Source organism: Sparus aurata, chromosome 2, assembly GCF_900880675.1.
Source record: "Sparus aurata chromosome 2, fSpaAur1.1, whole genome shotgun sequence".
In the NCBI taxonomy this organism is placed as follows: domain Eukaryota; kingdom Metazoa; phylum Chordata; class Actinopteri; order Spariformes; family Sparidae; genus Sparus; species Sparus aurata.
This window is the reverse complement of record NC_044188.1, coordinates 35,801,824-35,818,770: the sequence shown is the minus strand read 5'-3', so window position 1 is coordinate 35,818,770 and position 16,947 is coordinate 35,801,824. Positions and strand designations below refer to the sequence as shown.

At 44.7% G+C, this 16,947-nt stretch overlaps 1 protein-coding gene across 10 annotated transcripts in view; it reads left to right on the top strand.

The window, feature by feature from the left end:
* The window catches only part of fat3a (FAT atypical cadherin 3a), a 417,900-nt gene that overhangs the window by 257,167 nt on the left and 143,786 nt on the right, over nucleotides 1-16,947 (top strand). For all 10 annotated transcript variants that reach the window (XM_030397580.1, XM_030397563.1, XM_030397555.1 and 7 more), the window contains one exon: nucleotides 542-817. In XM_030397580.1, coding sequence (XP_030253440.1) covers nucleotides 542-817 — 276 coding nt within the window. The remainder of the gene's footprint in view (nucleotides 1-541; nucleotides 818-16,947) is intronic.

Genomic DNA, 16,947 nt, shown 5'->3' with positions numbered 1-16,947 from the left:
GATCTGGCTGTCTGATAAAAACTTTGAGAGACTGCTCATGTGACATCTAGTTCTAGTGCCGAAGTGTTAGTGCCTCTGAAGTTCCTGTGATGTTGACCAAAAATGTCAGCTTTTGTTCTTTAAAAAATAAAACTTGAGTTGAGAGGCATATTTGTATGTGAATTTTTTGTAGGCTATTATATTTTGTTTCATATACATCATATGTTGATTTATTAAACGCTGATTTAAATGAGTATAATGAGTATAAGTAGTTGCTAAAGCTACTTTTTTTAGCAGTAGTTTTACAAACCACATTTCTCCAGGAGTAGAAATGCAGTTTGTTAAAACTACAGCCAGGCTGAACTACATGTAGTTTTACATGCTACGCTTGCAAACTAGCTTCCCCACTGCATATACAGTGTTAATATTTAATGGGCCCCGGGCCACTCTGCACTGAAAAAATTGGGCCTTAAGGTCGAAAAGGTTAAGAACCCCTGGTATAACCCATTCACTGATGCCTTCTATTGTCACTTTCCTTTCTTTCTCCTTGTCAATGTTCCAGGTACATGTCACTGTTATGGACAACAATGACAACCCTCCCATCTTCTCCCAACCGACCTACGATGTCATTATATCTGAAGACACGCCACCGGACACTAAGGTGGTCCAGGTCATGGCAACAGACCGTGATGAGCATCACCGGCTGACCTACTCTCTGCAGAGCTCCATTGACCCCAATAGCATGCATCTTTTTCGCATTCACCCCACCCTGGGTACCATCTACACTGCTCAGAGGCTGGACCACGAGGCCTGTGCCCAGCACATCCTAACTGTCATTGTAAGTCTATGTCACTCTCTCTGCCAATACTCATAATTAGGATATTGTGGCTGTCTTAATTCCAGGGTATGATTGGCAGTTTTTGACTATTTTTGATTTTGCCATTATATTTCACCTTAAAAACTATTTACTTGGTGTCATTATTTTCAGCACAACCTCACATGTGTGACTGTACAGTTATTTTTATTTTTATTTTGACATACTGTATTAACACAATGGACCTAAAATCACAAAAAAACATAAAATCTGAGTAGAAAAAGTTAGATTGTTTACTGTGAAAACCACAAATATGTTTAACTAACCATTTATTATTACTTATAATACAAATATAAATTGTTTGCTAAATTTGTGCATTAGTTTTTAAAAATGTACAAAGTTATATGTAACTATTTACATTTAAATGCAGGCAATGCTCAGGTCTGCCTGAGCTCCTCCAGCTCAATGAAAAGCTGCACTGCCTGCTCCACATTCAGCAGTCTATTTTGACTCATTAAACCAAAAAACGACTCCACTACACACTAAACACACTACACCAAACACTACATAACAGACTAACAATACACTCCAAACACGCTAAATGGCACAAATCTCTCAACTTTCTAAACTCGCTATCTCTCTTACCGTCACTGTTGCTGTCACTTCCACAAATTCCCCCCGTTCCTCAGCAATCAAATCACGTGGTTTGCCGTTTAATTTTGTGATTTGTTGGTGTGGTGCCTTTTTCCACCAATAGGAAAGGGAGATTCCCGTTTTGACCGTTTCTTCCTTATCATAAGTTCGGTTTTACTTGGCCTATCAACATGATTTGAAAACTGGTATATACAGTAGGTGATTTGTTAATTTTTAACAAGGGGGATGGTCCAATGGGAGCACCACCCTGCCCCGACACACCTATGTACACCTCCCAATGGACACTGCAGGACGCCTTAACCATAACTGTGACATTTCTAATTCTACAATTCCATTTTATCCAGTTATCTTCCTTCTCTCCCAACTACAACTGTCTTCTTAAAACTGTATTAAAGTAATGAGTAAATACACCTTAAAATTGTAGCAGTAGACTGAGTTTATTCATTATTTTCTCATGTTTCTCACAATACACTACAAGCAGGGTTATTTTAAGTTACATGACTCACAATAATAATAATACTACCATTGAAATTCCTTGAAGGACACACAATGAACATTGTGCAAAATAGCAGGGCCCGACTGATTTATTGGTATTTCGCTTTATCGATTTACTGGCTGATTTATGAGGTTTTAAAACCTTATATTTAAAAGGTATAATGCAGAAAAACATGCTTTGGGCGATTAAAAATTGGTGTAATGACATAGATTGTCCAGCAGAATGAGTTTCAATTGGGATAAAATAGCTGGTGTCAGGAAATTAGAGTTCTCAACGGGCCTGAAAATTACGACCCAGCTCATTTGCGTATTTTTTGACCCGTTGAAAACTCTACTGGAAATGTAACAGCTACCTCACTAATGGTTAAACTATAAACCAGCACAAAAATGACAATTGGCAACATAACATAAGCCACCATGTTCTGAACAGACACACTTAAAATGCTAACAAAAAGTAACATTTTGGTTTTAGAACATTAATAGCAAACTTTTATTGATCTGGTCATTATTTAGTTTTTATACAATATTGGGAGTCTGCACATGGTATTTTATTTTGAAAATTGACTGGATGCTCTATGCCTTTACTGTGTCTTCCGGTTGGAACGATCTGCTCTGTGCAGCTTGTTGCAGCTTTCGTCAAAAATAAACCGGGCAGCTGGATCGCAAAGCAGCCGTGCCCGGCATGACTGTCACTTAACTGTGCGTCGGAGCTGATCGTGACCGCTTGTGATTTGTCACACACTATCTGCTGCTAGCGCATGGAGAGTTACGTCAGGTTAACAAGGGGGATGCTTTTGTTAATTTTGCTAACACGGCGGCATCCCCCCTCATCCCCCTCAAATCGCCTACTGGGTATATAGTTCAATGGACGCACACAACACACACGTCGGAACCGAGACTCACAGTTGCTGCGTCTTGCTGCTACGTCATCTTATATTGGTCACGTGACGCAATGGTGTGCAGTGATTGGCTCTGGTGCGCACGTGACTATGGTGGCTATGGTTAAATGATAGTGGAACTCGTAAAGCATTTCTGAAATAATTTATTAATGGTATCATTGTAGGCCAAACAAATGTGACGTTGCACACCCTTGAACCACGCAGCAGCCATATGGAAACTCTCAGGTCAGTCTGATCCTGATCCGCAGAGATATCTGAGGCAAACACACACAGACAGACAGACAGACAGAGATTCCTTGCTTTTATAGAAAGATAGTCTCATCTAAAAATAATTCAACTTCCTTGGTCATTCATCGTGCTGATTGTTTCTAGACTGTTAGGAGGAAGGAAAAGCAGGCAATTATAGCTGAAAGCTCAAATTCGTTCCTATACTGTAGAACAGGTGTACCCACAATTCATGGCTGAGTGTGTGTGTGTGTGTGTGTGTGTGCGTGCGTGTGTGTGTTGGAAGAAAAAAATGAAAAAAATATAGTTAGGGTTCACAATGGCCACACAAGAGAACTACAAACAAAAAGGCAGACAAAAGAAATCTACAACATAGCCGACAAGGAATGGTCTAATGTCCATGTCCTCACTGAGATCATACGCAGGTGTGATATGAACAGTGTTGGGTAACGTTTAAAAAGTATCTAGTACTTATGAGTACCAAAAGTTACTGCGAAACCCCTGTGTGCTGTAGGTTTACCTTCAGCTGGCAAGCAGCCACCTGCTAAGCAACAGAACAGAAACGGAAACAGTGCCAGTGCTTCAGGGTTTTTATTTTATCTTTGTGGCAACTAAAGGAAAGGTAAATAACGTGTTACATTAACCATTGCAACAAAAAAGAAGCTTGAGTATTGTAACAGACAGTGTTGGGAATAACGGCGTTAGAATAAACGGCGTTACTAACGGCGTTACTTTTTATCAGTAACGGGTAATCTAACTAATTACTATTTCCACCGTTACAACGCCGTTACCATTACCGACTATTAAATGTGGCGTGTTACAAACTGAAGCTGATCGTTGAAGCTGTTGTCATCCTACTCGGCTCTCAGCCACCGGAGCTAGTGTTGTGACGTTCACGAACGAACCGATTCTATTGAACGGCTCGTTAACATGAACGATGGGAACCGAGTTGCAGCTGGGAACCGTTCTTTTTTTTTTCTTTTTAATATATCACTGTGTGCTCCTCCCCTAAGTGGGACAGAGAAGTTACATGGGGAGGAGCACAGCCCAGCTGCACGGTGCTTATTAGATATGCAAATGTAGCATGACGCCATCTGAGTTGTGCACGCTGCCTTTGAGTAAAAAAAAACAAAACAAACAAACAAGAAACACGTGACTGCCCCTACCTAGGATAGCAGAGCAGCTGCAGTGGTCTTAATTAGGAGGAGGACAGTTTTGTTCCAAATCTCACCCCATCATACCTCCCAGTGATTATTTCCAAGATAAAATTAGTTTCCATCAGGCTGGCTTCTTAAAACGTAATAGTTTTTTGAACGGCTCTTTGAAAGGAACAGCTCACCAAGATCCGGCTCCCCTCAAAGAGCCATAAATCCCATCTCTAACTGGAGCTGCAGAGCTGTTTTTTTTTCCTCCGGTGAGGGAGGAGGGAGGGGCGAGACAACCGCATAAGTGATGATGATTGGCTCTCTAACGTTGAGTGAGAGTTCTTAAGCCAATCAGTGGCAATGTTCGGTTTACACACAAGCCACACACGCACACAGCAGCCTCGCACACACAAACTAGCAGAGGTGAACTGCAGCAATGGCGAGTCCGGAGGGAAAGTTAACGTTTTCAAAGTGGAAGTACAGACACTACTTTAATCTCCTTTGTCCACGTCCGTTATAAGCAACTCTACTCTAATGAATCATCTCTCAGTGGCACACGCTTCTACAAAATTAACAACAACGCAATAGTTACTTTTCCTGGTAACTAAATACTTTTATAGTGGAGTAATTCCGTTACTAACTCAGTTACTTTTTGGGAGAAGTAACTATAACTAATTACTTTTTAAAAGTAACGTGCTCAACACTGGTAACAGATTACTTTGTAATAAGTGACCCTCAACACTGGATATGAGCTTGGTTTAGGAGTGTGTTTGTCAATTCTATACATGTAAAATGCGTTGTCAATTGGATTTGTTGTGTGTGTAGCTGTGCTATGCTCTTTTCTGTGCCAAGTTCAATGTTTCCAGCATTTGAAGAAGAGATGCTGGCTATTCCTTAGCTGATGAGTTTGGTTTGAGGTTTGGTAAAGTTGTGATTCCAATGTCGAACAGTGTCTGATGAGAAGTTGGGTTAAACTGGTCACTCCTTTTTGGTCCTTGCAGAGTAAACATCTCTGTGCCTACTTGTTTTATGTTCTTCCTGCTTGTAAAGGTAGCTGGCAGGCATTGTGTCTCAGCTGCTGGTGTTAACTAACCTTGGGTAGTAGGCATGCCCTTGTGTAGCTGCTCTAGAAAGAAGCAAAGTGTAGCTGCTGGGACTGCAGCGAGAGAGTCCAGGAGAGGAGTCTTTTAGTCCTGCGTTTCATATGTAGAGCAGCAGGAGAACCAGAGGCAATCTTCAAGTCTGTGCTTTCATTTTAACTGATATTATAATTTAGCAATTAAGCTAATACAATGCAGTGAACAGTATCTATCCTTTATTACAGGAAAGAGTAGGATTTTGTACTTATTTGTGTATCCAACAGTAAACTACTATGATTAATTATAGAATAGAAATTCAAATGTAAGGATTGACGCATCAAAGCAAGCTAAACACTGCATGAAAAGTGGGATTTTGGTCCCCGTAAACATCTGGAAATCTCCCAAATTTTCAGTAGTTAATGACAATTTACAATCTGTGACATCGCGTTCTTCTGTGCAACATATTGACGGAAACGAACCACGATGTATGTGGAGCTTGCAGAGATGCTAATGGCTCTAATTAGCATATGCCATTTAGCCAGAGAATGTGTGGCCTGGCTTGAGTTTCCTCACTCAGTATTGGATGAAACCATTACTTTCAAACTAGAAAAATCACTGGCGATTGGTTGGCAGATCTGTTACTATTGGTCACCATGGGTCATTATAAATGTAAACCCCAATAATAGTTGTAATAGTCTAATTGACCAAAAACGGATCTAATCTAATAAGTCTTACCCTCTTTCTTCTTGATTGACTCCGAGCTGAAGTCTTTACAGCTTCTGCCTACGATGCAAGATCTGGTTGTTTGTACCTGAAGCTCCTTTGTACTGTCTCATAATATGTCTTACAGGCAGCTGAAAAACAAATAAACGTTATTATCAGCATCATGTAAATCTGGACTTGCAGACATATAGGAGCAAATAGGAGGTCACAGCCTTGTTATGAGGTGAGGTCAGTCTATGAAAACAAAATTCAAGCAGCGATAACTCGCTTTTCCAACTCACACACTCATAGCACGTCGTCTGACAAGTTCACAGTCCGTTAGTGATAAAACATGACACTGACTGACATGACTTTGGTACGATACCTGCCTAAAATATCTAAATACCGATACTAAAACAATACCATGGCGAAAAACTAAAATATCATCAAAAGTAATGGAATAAAATATTAGATGACAGAATGTGTAACTTAAAATGATTTATTTTTATTAATTAAAACACTTAAACTTAAAAAGTAAAAATAAAAATATATATTTTTGTAAAAGCTGCTGACCTTTATAGCAACTTAATATATATTATAACAACAATGAAATGATTATGCAGCAGTTTAACTTAGCTGCCAATGTGGTTACAAGCATCTCTGTATCCAAGAAGACAAGTACTTTATTCGTCCAACAAAGGGGAAATTTGCAATTTGCATTTCATGTTGATAAAGTTCAAACCCTGGATTATTAGCCTGCAAACTACATTAGTGTGCTAAAGTACAACATAAATGAGTCAGACCTGGTGGAGGTCTGTGCTCTAATCAGTCCATTTTATAATAATATGAATTACAATATTGTGAGCCTCACCACTCACTGCTCCTTCAGGAAGGACGGGAGGAAGGAAGAAAATCTGGAGAGAGTTAGGTGTTTATTTGGGGGCTTCAGCAGAGAATGTGGCACAACTCAAATATAAACAAATATAAATGAACAGCCATCACTCTGACAGCTGGGGCTCCGTCTCTCGCCGCTCCAGTCCTTCACAAGGACAAGAACCAGGTTACAAACATGCTTATATAGCTGCCTTTTCTCCCGGTGAAAAAGTTTTGCCCCTCTGTTGTACAGCTGCTGTTGACGTTCCTGGGCCTGGAGCAAATTCCCCTGTGATAACTGACCCAGTGAATGGAGTTTTGCTCTCAGGTCCAGGACGTGCTGCACCTCGTTTTTGCTGGTGCTTGGTCCTGTCTCCCAGTTTTCCTTAACCAGGTCCAAGACACCCCGTGGTTTTCTGCCGAACAGGAGTTCAAAGGGAGAAAATCCCGTGAAGGCCTGGGGAACCTCCCGCACTGCAAACAACAGAGGGTCCAACCATTTATCCCAATTACCGCTATCCTCATGCACGAACTGTTCTTTAGTGTCTTGTTAAACCGCTCCACGAGGCCATCAGTCTGGGGATGGTACACACTAGTCGGGAATGAGTGGATGCCCAGTAATTCATATAGTTTGCACAGTGTACGTGACATGAACGACGTGCCCTGATCAGTCAGGATCTCTTTCAGGACCCCGACTCGGGAGATGGCTTGAAACAGTGCCTGCGCAATGCTCTTTGCAGAGATATTGCGCAGGGGCATCGCCTCTGGATAGCGCGTTGTATAGTCCACTAGGACTACTGCAAAGCGATATCCCCTTGTGCTCCGGTCTAATGGCACGATGAGGTCCATGGCAATTCTATCAAACAGGACCTCAGTTAGTGGTAATGGGCGCAATGGCGCTTTTGTTGTGGCCTGAGGGTTGACTAATTGACATTCACGGCAGGATGCACACCACCGACTTACATCTGCCCGAATGCCCAGCCAGTAGAATCGAACCATGATCCAGTTCAGTGTTTTATCATAACCCAGGTGACCAACCATGGGGTTGTGATGAGCCGCCTGGAAAATGGTTTCCCGATGGCTTTTTGGCACCAATAACTGGGTTAGTTCTTCTCATAACAACAAAATAGGGGGTGAGTGAGTGCTGTGTTAGGGTGGACCTGGCCACCATCAGTTTTCATCACTTCTCATCCCGAGACTGCTCAAGTGGAAAATCTTCCATGGGAGCTATCGGCGGGGCCACCGGAGCCAGCCGTGCTGGCCCCCCAACCCTGCGCCCCCCCCTGGCAGCTTCGGGAGGTGGCCCCTCCGCCTCACCACCAAGTACAGCACACCACTCACATTTCCGTGATGTACGTGACCGCACCCTCATAGTTTCCCCCGCTAAGCTAGCAAACCCCGGCCAATTCGTGCCCAAGATTAGAGGGTGCGTGAGGCGAGTACTATCTCCAGCCCTGACTCTATGTTTTTTCCCTTTAGAATATATTTCCAGAGCCACCACAGGATAATCGTGAATATCCCCATGCACACATCTCACCTTCACCCACGATGCCTCTAGCAATGCCCCCGGTCGAACCAAGGGCTGGTGGATCATGGTCTGTTCACAACCCGAGTCCAGCAGAGCTTGGTGTGTACCCCCTGTATACATGCTGGTATGCGGTACATCCCTTCTGACCCGGGGGAGGGGGCTGGCAGCCCCGCAACCTGAACCACTTGCCCCACCTCCATGAGGGGGCACTCCACCCGGAGATGGCCAGGCTGCCCGCACACCTGCCCTGGCGTCTGAGGAGCCCCCCGGGGTGCCAGTCGATCAGACACGTAGGCTGGGCCCTGTGGAATGGAAGGCAGAATGTTATTCGCAGACCGGAGGGTGCAGGGTGCAGTGCGGTGGCTGCCGGGAATCTCCTTCACTGGCCTGGACTCCTCCCTCATGCTCCGCCGGGGAAGGGAGAGAAGGTCCTCCGCGAGGTTGATCGCTGCCTCGATGGTGCTTTGTGTCCCTCTTGGCAGTCCATAGTAAGGGGGCCAAGCCCAAGGGGCCGCGGTGCTAGGAACCCTATTGTAATCGTAAAGATTTTAATTTTAATTTTTTTCCGGCTAAAAGTGGTGCTGCAGGCTAAACCGTGCAAAGGAGGGCGGTGCAATTTGGAGGGTTAGTCCAGACTCCTGCGAATATCTCAGACACAAAAAACTACATATATCCGCCGGCAGGGGGCGCTATAACTTAGGCCTATAACTCCCAAACCATATGTTGTACATTCAAAAACCTTGTATCCCCAGATTCCCTGAATGGAGCTGAATCACTTTGCGTTTGGCCACGCCCACTTCCGTTACAACGTTTTTTTTTTCACAAAATCGCAAAAGCTGGAAAACCTACTTTTTCAAACTCCTCCTTGGGATTTTGTCCGATTTGTGTGAAACTTGGCACGTACACTCTTCAGCTGGATCTGATCTAAAGTTATCAAAAGAATTTTGCTCGGTCAAAAAATGCGCAAATTATTCACGAACACATTTCTGTGGCTAGCTATAAAAATGTAAACTGTTTGATATCTCGGTCAAACTAAATGCTGTTAACACCAAATTTTAGATCCTTGCTTGCCATAACACTGGGAAGGGATGAGCCCAATTTGGCGAATTTTGACCACTAGGGGGCGCTAAAAATATGGAAGTTTATATCTCTTGAACAGCGACACCTATTTTTACGAAATTTGGTAGGTATGATGTAGGGCCAGTCCTGAGGCCATTTCTTGTAGGTGGTCATGACTGGTCAATGTGGGCGTGCCTTATTACAACAAATCCAAATAGGCACACATTCAGACTTTTGCACTTCCAGTGCACTTCCCATTACAGCGAATACCACTGTGCAGACGTTGCCCTGTGTCTTCACTTTTGCCCAGAGCCCGTCATCCTTTGGGCCAACTTCTGTGGGCTCTGCGATGTGCAGGGTCTGAGTTGCACGGGAGGGCTTGGCCCCCGTTCATAACTGCTTGCAGTTCTAGTTTTTTTTTTAAATCAGAAAGACATGGTGGCCTCCATAGAGCTTGCCCGTGCTATGTATATTCATATAGGTAATTCTTCGCTCAGGAGGATAAGTCAGATTGTTGGCAGAGGTAATTGTACACCAACGAGGACTAACTTATGAACGAAGACGTTGATTTGAGTTAATACATTTTTTTAAATTGTTACACACTGTCATTTTAAGAAGAGTAAACTGAAACATGAACATTCTTTTACATTCATTTATTTTTTTTTTCATTCATAAGTCAAGTCTCTCAGGAACCTTGGAAACTCTTTCTGACTTGGTAGTGGCTCCAAAGGAGTTCCCAGTGGCTCTCAGGTGGATTCTGTTTCTCCTTAGAATGCCCTTGTCAGTTTCTACCAAGTATGACTTTGGCATGTCCGAAGTCCCTAGAATAGTCCCAGGAGCTTTCACTGTGGTGATCCAGGCATTCTGTCCTGAGGTGAGCTCTTGAAGTGTTCTGGACCGGTGGCGAAGATTGTAGTGTGTTGCTTGCTTCCGCCTTTCTTTCTCATCCTTCCCGCGAAAAGCCTCTAAGTCAGGCCATTTTGGTGTGAGGTGTCTTGAAGACTGAGGTAGGGGTGTGCACAGGTTTCTTCCCATTAGTAACTGAGCAGGTGAGTATCCATGTTCTAATGGTGTGGCTCTGTATGCCACAAGTGCTCTGGTTTGGTCTGTGTCTTTTTTCCACAGACACTTGACTGTCTGCACTGCATGTTCAGCCTTGCCATTAGCTTTTGGGTAGGGAGGGCTGCTCATAATGTGTGCAAAGCAGCTCTTTTGCAAATGTTCTGAATGATACTGAAGAGAACTGTGGCCCATTGTCAGATACAACAGTCATAGGTTATCCATGATGTGCAAAAGCCTCCTTCACAGCACGAACAGTAGCCTCAGATGATGTGACCCTGGGCTCAGCCACCTCTATGTATTGCGAGAAGTAGTCGATGACGAGCAGGTAGGTCTTGTTTGCCCACTCTAACAGGTCCATTTCAACCTTTTGCCAGGGCCGGTCGGGACTTAGGACTGTATGAGGGGCTCTCTTTACTGTGTTGTGTATCTCTAACACATTTCACATATGTCTATTGTCTCTCGAATTTGTGCAGAGATATCTGGCCACCATACAGATGCTTCAGCTCTGGCACGGCATTTGGAGATCCCTTGGTGACCTTCATGGAGTTTGTGCATTATTTCCCCTCTGAGTATCTGAGGGATGACTATTCTCTCCCCTTTCACCAGAAGGTCTCCAGCGAGATACAGCTCTGCTCTGACTTGCCAGTAGGGTGCAAGCCCTGAACTCAATCTGTGTCTCTGTGGCCATGCTAAGTGACAGTAGCTTGCCACCATTTTGCATGTCTCATCAGTTACTTGTGCTTGCTTAATTTCGGCCAGCCTTGTGTCCGTTGCAGGGAGTGAAGACATAACAGCATCCACTAACACCTGGACATCTTTTTGAAGCTGTAGCTCGTCAGCAGATGGAGTGTCATTCAGTGGAGCTCTGGACAATGTATCGGCAGTGATGAGGTTTTTGCCTGGCACGTGAACAATGTCATAATCATACCTGAAGAGTTTCAGTCGAAATCTTAAAACTCTGGGAGGGAGGTCATCTAACCCTCTAGTGCCCAACAGAGGGACCAAGGGCTTATGGTCAGTCTGAAGAGTGAAGTGCAGCCCTTGCAGTTAAGATGTTAATCTTTCGGCTTCCGGGTTGGCACATGGAGTAGCTAGACACATGGTGAGATTGCTCTCCCAGACAAATCGCGAAGTAAACCCAAACTAATTTAAAATTCAGTATTGCTTAGGGTTGTAACGATACACGTATCGAAGCTGAAATCGCGACACTCAGAACCACGAACCTGTCTCGCGCTGTGAGAAGGCAGAATCGCGACACAACTTCCAGTCCAGATCCAGCCCTATGAGCTGTAAGTAACACCACACTAACACTGCAGCGGTCATTCGCCAATTCTCTGCCGTTGTTCGTTCACACAGAGCGAAACACCGCTGTAAAGACGAACCGCTGCGTAATTCACACAGAAAGCCGGCGCTGCGGCTCCTAAAGAGACGTGACGGTACACGTCATGATGATGACGTGTGTGTGTTTTCAAGGGGTTTCCCTGGTGTCTCCCCTGTCAATCAAAACCCGACGGAGACTGTCTTCCGGGGTAAAGTTCACTGAAGTCTCGGTCCGGAGGGCTGTCCGTCGCCAAGATTTTTTTCATCATAAACACTTGGTGACTTTAAGTTTTTTTGCTGGTGACAGATGCCATTTATCGGGCAGAAATGTGATGAGGAGTCGGTAGGATGAGCGGAAGGAAGGACGCTTCTCCACGTACAATTGCAGTATTTTTCCTTGTTGCCAAAGACAGTTACAGTTACTATGTTACCTTAGTTTGGTTCTGTAACGTTGCTTTGTGGGACATTTCTCTGTATTAAGTTGAGTGGGGGATCTGTGCAGTTAACAGACCATCAGATAGACACGCCCTCCACAATACTGCACCTCTGATATTATCAGACAAGTATCATATACATAAGTTATTGAAATGTTACATAAATAATATGTTTAATTTAGAAAAAAGAAATCGAGGTTTGTATTGAACTGTGGGTCAAAAATCATGATACAAACCGAATTGTGAGTTTGGTGTATCTTTACAGCCCTAGTATTTCTAGATAAGAAAGGATGATGGAGTGGGGAAGAACACTTAGAAGCCAAAAAGCCAACAAAAGAGAGCCTGTAAAACAGAAAAACACGACAACATCCAGAGACAGCAGCGGTAACGTGGAGCAAGTCAGCATGGCGCCCGCGGACATAATTAAGGCGATTAACAACCTCAAAACTGATTTTAAAGGTGATAACAATAATCGCTCCAGACGCAATAACATTTGCATCTTTGGAGTGGCAGAAGGAGAAGAGGGAGAAGACTCGGTAACAGAGTTTGTCGAGGCGCTCATCCGGACCAACTTACCAATCCCGGACGGCATTGAGTTAAAAATACAATGTGCCCACAGATCCGGCACTCAGAGGCCCGCTCCAGATAAACCCCGAAGAGCATTCATAATAAATTTCCTGGAATTCGCAACCAAAGAATTGGTTTTAAAGGAGGCGTAGAAAAAAAAACAAGAAGGAAAGGATCCAGCTGAATAACAAGACTCTTTATTTTGATCATGATTACACAGCCGAGGTGATCACGAAACGCAAAGATTACAACGGGATCACAAAGGCTCTGAAAGGGAAAGGAATCCGTTTCCCAACACCATATGTAAACATGCGCATCCATTGGGAAACAGGAGCCCGACTTTACAGCAGCGCAGAGGAGGCGAGAGCGGAGCTGAAGAGACAAGGAATCGCAGTGGAGGAGGCGACGCTGGCCGAGGGGGCAACTGACTGGGGAACGTGTCTGGAAGGTAACCAGACATCGCGGGGCAGAGGACGACGTCTCCCGGAGTATGTGGCACCAACTTCAGAGTTTCCAGAGTGATCATACCGCTCAGAGAGGATCCCCAGCGTAAGGAAAGTAGAATGAAGAATTAGAACTCATCACATGCTGGTATGATTACTGCCACTACGAGACTGAAATACAGGAGCTGATCTGGACTAATATCAGGCTTAATATAGGCTATATTGTCAAAAACTGTCTGGGAGACACAACTCATATTCCATAGCTTACGTTGGACTTTAGGATGGTAGGGCTAGTTCTCTCAAATGGCCCTATGCACAGGGCCCTATCTTAGTTATAGGATCTACCCTTGACCCGCCAACGGGGTCTCGGTGAGGAGTTATCTCCTCCCAGTTTGAAGGTCTGTTTTTCACTATGTTCAGGTGACTTTGTTCTGCTTTTGTTCTTGTTTGATTGTGTTATCAGGGGGATAACACAAAGCCATTCTTTATTTATCTGGGTGTAGAGGATTGAGAATGTTGTGCTATGTTGAGTGATGTCCTCTAGGTGGCAACATAGCCTAGGCCAATTTTTTTTACTCAGTAGTCAGTCTATAGCGCCACCGCTGGCATGTTGTTGACCTCTCGACATGTTCCTGTTACTGAGAAGTGTTCCCAGTAAATCAGCCCCAACTGACCTCCCGTGTCCGTCCATTATTTCAGTATATCATAAGATATTACATTTTGGTGACGAGGAAACCCAGAGAGCTCACTGTGAGTTGTTAGGATGGGAAAACAGCCTGTGAGACCGAAACTCGGTTAATGTCAGGGGTCGAGGGAGCTAACGCTAACGACAACACTAACGACAATGGCGAGATGGCCACGGCGATGGTGGGGACACTCGTGGCTTTGACAGCCAGGTTCAAACCTGGGAGGAGTATGTTGAAGTTTTGGAACATTTTTTGTGGCGAATCGGATCACAGACGCTGGAAGGAAGCGGGCAATATTGTTGAGCTCAGTGGGCATATAGTTTGATGAGAAACTTGCTAAGCCTGGACAAGCCTGGTGATAAGTCATATGAGGACTTGGCTAAACTGCTACAGTCACATTATAACCCAAAGCCCAGTGAGATAGTCCAGAGATTCAAGTTTAACTTGATGACAAGGGCGGTGAAGGAGACTTGTGACTGAGTATGTAGCGGTGCTACAAGACCTGGCTCAACACTGTAACTACGGTGACAAGTTGAAGGAGATAATGCACGACAGGCTCGTATGTGGCATATCAGATGATCGCCTCCAGCGGAGATTGTTGGCGGAGTCGGAGCTGACATTTGAGAAGGCATTGAAAGTCGCGCAAGCCATCAAGACTGCAAGCAGAGACTTGCGGGACCTACAACTGCATCCAGAAACGATGGACAGTAATGTGAGTAAAGCTGGAGCACAACTGCCAGTGCATAATGTGAAGGCAGCACACACGTGGCAAGGCAAAATGACACCACTAAAGTGTTAAAGGTGTGGGGGTGAACATGTGGCAAGAGGCGGTCGGTTTATCAATGAAAAGTGCCATGCCTGTGGTAAAAAAGGACATTTGAAGAAGATGTGCACATCCTCGCCTCCTACAGGCCAGCAGCAGCTAAAGGGGGGAGGGAAGCATAAGCAGTTTGGCAAAGGGGTAAAAAGAGATAAAAAGCAGTCTGCACACCACATAAGTGAATCCCCTGTGCATCTCTCTAGTGAAGAGGAGGTGTTTACACTGCACAACTGACAGAGCCAAAAATAGCAAAAAATAGACCCTATTACCACTAAGCTAAACCTAAATGGTAACATGGTGGAATTTGAGGTGGATATGGGTGCTTTACGCTACAGTGTGACAATTATGTCAAAGACTGAGCATGCTAAGTTATAGTCTGCAGGGAGTACGCCAGAGCTGCAAGATTGTTCACTGACTCTTAAAACATATACTGGTGAGAGTGCGCCTACACCAGGTGCAGCAGAAGTAACTGCCCAGCTCAAAGGCCAAATCAAACAGCTTCCAGTGGTGGTCGTAGCAGGGCCAGGGCCAAACCTGGTGGGCAGAAAGAGGATGTTTTCAAAGAGGAACTGCGAACCTGGAGGGGCCCACCAGCAAAAATATACATAAAAGAAGGGTTAGCTCCAAAGTTCTATAAACCCCGGCCAGTCCCCTATGCTATGAGAAAGAAGGTGGAGGTCGAGTTGGAGCGACTCACCAATAAGGTGAGCTGGTGAAATTCTCTGAGGGGGCTGCACCAATTGTTCCTGTGTTGAAACCTGACAATTTAGTGCGTATCTGTGGAGATTACAAGCTCACAGTCAGTTTAGTGTCAAAGTTGGAACAGTATCCAATACCAAAACTGGAGGACTTGTTCGAGAAGTTGTCGGGTGGTGAAAAGTTTAGTAAACTGGACTTGAGCCATGCATATCATAAGGTGATCATGGATGAAGCATCTAAGCCCTATGTCACTATTAACACACACAAAGGTCTGTTCCAGGTGAACCGTCTGCCATTCAGGGTTTCTTTCAGTCCAGCCATTTTTCAGCGTCTAATGGAGAGTCTGGTGGCTGGCATCCCAAATGTGGCTGTATATTTGGACAACATTTTGCTGACTGGCCGAGACAACAGAGAGCATCTGGCAATGCTGAACCAGGTGCTGGCACGGCTGCAGGACGCCGGCCTTCGTCTAAAACGCAACAAATGTGCCTTCATGGAACAGGAAGCAGAGTTCTGGACTCCATCCCCTGCCACACAAAGTCAGGGCCATCCAGGAAGCCCCACCACCCACTAATGTCACTGAGCTGCGTGCCTACTTGGGTCTGCTCAACTACTACAACAGGTTCCTGCTGAACCTGTCCACATTGTTATCCCCCTTGCATGAACTGTTAAAAAAGGAGACCATTGAATGCCAGATGGACAGGGGCGACCCATCAGCTTCATGTCGAGGACACTGACGTCACCTGAATCCAACTACTCACAATTAGACAAAGAGGGTCTGGCAGTGATGTTTGGCATCAAGCGCTTCCACAAATATCTGTATTGGAGAAAGTTCGTCATTTGCACTGATCACAAACCCTTGCTATTCCTCTTTAACGAGATGAAGGCGGTGCCTAACTTGGCTTCTCTTCGTGTTCAGCGATGGGCTGTAACACTGAGAGCGTATAAATATTAGATCGTATACAAGCCTGGAAAACATCATGGCAACGCAGATGCCATGAGTCGACTCCCGCTGCAGCAACCTTCAGCCCAGAAAGAGCAGGAGGAAAGAGTGCTCTGGTGTGAGCTGAAATGAGCAGGTGGACTAACAGAGACCCTGTGTTAGCCAGAGTGACACAGTGTATCCAACATGGTTGGCCACTGCATGACTTAAACCCAGGTTTTCAACCTTATGCTGTGCGAAAAACAGAGTTTAGTGTACAAGATGGGTGTGTACTGTGGGGGTAATGTGTGGTGGTACCGCCACCAGGGCGAGACGCCATGTTAAAGCAACTACATGGTCACATAGGCATCACTAGGATGAAAGCTTCGGCACGAAGCTACTTCTGGTGGCCAAAGCTGGACGCTGACATTGAGACTATAGTTAAAAGATGCGTCACATGCCAAGAACACTGTAACCAGCCTGCTCCAGCACCACTTCACCCATGGTAGTGGCCAAGCAAACCATGGCAGAGGTTACATATT